Source organism: Hipposideros armiger, unplaced genomic scaffold (assembly GCF_001890085.2).
Source record: "Hipposideros armiger isolate ML-2016 unplaced genomic scaffold, ASM189008v1 scaffold_1, whole genome shotgun sequence".
NCBI classification, from domain to species: domain Eukaryota; kingdom Metazoa; phylum Chordata; class Mammalia; order Chiroptera; family Hipposideridae; genus Hipposideros; species Hipposideros armiger.
Window position 1 is genome coordinate 8,047,812 of NW_017731351.1, and position 2,500 is coordinate 8,050,311.

Sequence of the window (2,500 nt, forward strand, 5' to 3'; positions counted from 1 at the left end):
GCAACAGCGGTTCGAGTCAGCCCGAGCTGAGCAGCCGTGAGCTGCCAACAGGTGGCAGGATGGCTCAGCTAAAAAAAAAAAAAAAAAAAAAAGAATAAAGACTAGAAAGGAGCTGGGAACGAGAAGCCAATTCAAAATATGCTTACCTTTCAGTGCTTTAAAGTTACAAGAGGTATTGTTACAAATGTTATCTGAGTTTCCTAGAGACTAGAATTGTTTGAGACAACTCATCCCCAATCCTTTGTGATGTGCTTACCTCAGGAAACAGGCCTTCTAGCTGACCTCCAAGCCACCATCTACACTGCATGGAATTGAGTCTCCTTCATTGGAGAATCCAGGAACTGTTTTTCTTGCAGTTTTTTGGAAACCTTCTTGGATTTGGTAATTTAAAATCTGATACAATTTATCATATGTTACCCCACCGTCTCCTCCTTTGCTTGTTGTGTATTGGTTGTGGTTACTTGCATACAACAAGAAAGTTTCAGGGAAAGTGAAGTTACAAAAGGACAATTAGTTTATGGGGAAGGACAAACCATTGCATTGGGGAATTGATTGGAAGACATTTTGAAAGTCTTATGTTATCAATTTAATTATGTGTTTCTATGTAGTAGTGAGTGTCTTACATTGATGCCAAGAATATTTTGAAAGGATTTTGTTACAAGTATGTAGCAACTCACTTTTGATATATTACTGCTAATAGTGTTAACAAGTTATGAAGCATACAAGGCCAGGTTTAATTATTGCCAAAAAAGTTAGTTCATTGCAAAATATCAGATTAAAACTGTAGGTGTGGGACAGGGAGGTAGAGGTGAGGACCAATCAAAGGAAAACCACAAATGCCTTTTTTGTAAAGCGTGATGGGGATAGGACAGAACAGGGTAGGGAGTGCTGAGAGCCCTTTCAAACTGATACTTTTTGGGGTGTGTGTGAGTGTAAATATAAATGATGAATTAATTTAAAATTGGGCTGACTGCTGCTCTGCACTGTATGGTGGCGCCCATGGGCTCAAACTAATTGTACAGAGGTGTTCTTGTTTTCTGACTTCATACACAAACCATTACCCGTGATTATTCCAGGGTACCCTTTTGCAAAAAAAATCTTTTTCCAAGTCATGAAAAGAGAGTGTTTGAGGCAAAGGCACCTACTTTATAACGTGCTGTTAGCATTAACATCAAGCATGGAGAAGCCTGTGTTGGAAGTCATCCTCCAGGACTCACAAACTTGTCCTGGTGGCCCACGCCGCCACTCTCCTTCCCGGGACGGCTAGGCTCCTAAAGAGTGGTCCCACCGCTCCCAGACCCCAGCTCTGGGCTGGAGCGAAGCGAGGTGGTCGGTTCATTGTTCTCCTAGGCCCAAGGAGAAGCGCCCAGGGTAGCGGCACGTCTGGGTCTCTGGGAGACGCCTGCTGACTGCGGCTGTCTGGACTGAGGATGGGGCTTGCACACCGCGGCCTTGCTTTCCTAGAACGGGACGCTCCGCGGACACTCCCGTCGCCTCCGCGCGCCCCGCGAGCCCGCCCGGCGCGCAGCGCACCCCAGCGGCCGCGTGGCCGCCTTCAGGCTGCGGCCACCGCGCTTCCGGAGAGCTCGCCAGTCGCCGCCGCGGTCGCCTCGGGATCAGGGACCAGAGAGGCTGCGGGGACCGGGCTGGGCGGGACCCCAGGGAGGCGGGGGCTACGGTACCCGCCCCGCCCGCCACACCTGGAGCCGGGGACCCGGAGAGGCGGGGCGGGGCTGCGCGCTGGCCCGGCGCCGGAGCAGCTCGCCGGAGCGGCCCGGACCTGAGCGGGGCGAGGGGGAGGGTCTGCAGGCCGAGTCCGCGGCTCGGGGACGGGACCCCGCACCCGGGGGGACGCCGGCCCCCGCGAGGCGCACCGGCGCGCGGCGCGGCCATGGAGCGGGCGGGCCCCGGCTGCGCGCGGCCGCGGGAGCGGGACTCGGTGGAAGCGTGGCTGGACGACCACTGGGACTTCACCTTCTCGTACTTCGTTCGGAAAGGCACCAGGTAAGAGGAGGGCCCGCGGCGGACCCGGGGCGGGTCTGCGCCCCCGTGGCACTGCCCCCTCCCCGCGCCGCTCCCCAGCCTCGGCGCCTGGGCCTCGGCTCTCGAAGTGGGTCCCCGGACCGGTGACGGTGCAGAGACCTCGACTTCGGGGCGAGTCCGGTGGAAACACTGGGACCCGGTCCAGTTTGCCAAGTTCAAGTACAAAACCGTCCGCGCCGCCCCCGGCAGCCCGGCACTGCCCGGCGGCGCGTCCCCGTGCACCCGCGCCCGCGGGCCTCCCCGCGTCCCCCCACCTCCGGGGGCCCCCCAACCCCGGCGACACCAAAACAGTTTCAAGCCCCTGCCCCGCGGCTCCGGAAGCACCGTCTCCAGCCTGGTCCCGGCGGCTGCGCTCCTCCCCCGTCCCCATCGCCTGGGCGGGGAGCCGGGGCGGAGGCGAGACCGCGGGGAAGCCCCGGGCGGCCGCGTGCGGGAGCCTTCCCGGGGTGAGTGCTGG

At 58.0% G+C, this 2,500-nt stretch overlaps 1 protein-coding gene across 3 annotated transcripts in view; it reads left to right on the forward strand.

Annotated features, from left to right (window-relative positions):
- Positions 1-1,598: 1,598 nt before the first annotated feature.
- Positions 1,599-2,500, forward strand: part of PDE5A (phosphodiesterase 5A) — a 119,347-nt gene continuing 118,445 nt past the window's right edge. Inside the window, exon 1 of one of the 3 annotated variants that reach the window (XM_019623990.1) lies at positions 1,599-2,004. In XM_019623990.1, the coding sequence (XP_019479535.1) occupies positions 1,892-2,004 (113 nt within the window). In that variant the 5' untranslated portion in view covers positions 1,599-1,891. Of the gene's footprint in view, positions 2,005-2,397; positions 2,490-2,500 lie in introns of those variants that run through there. The other 2 variants (XM_019623914.1, XM_019624299.1) reach the window with 2 other exon arrangements.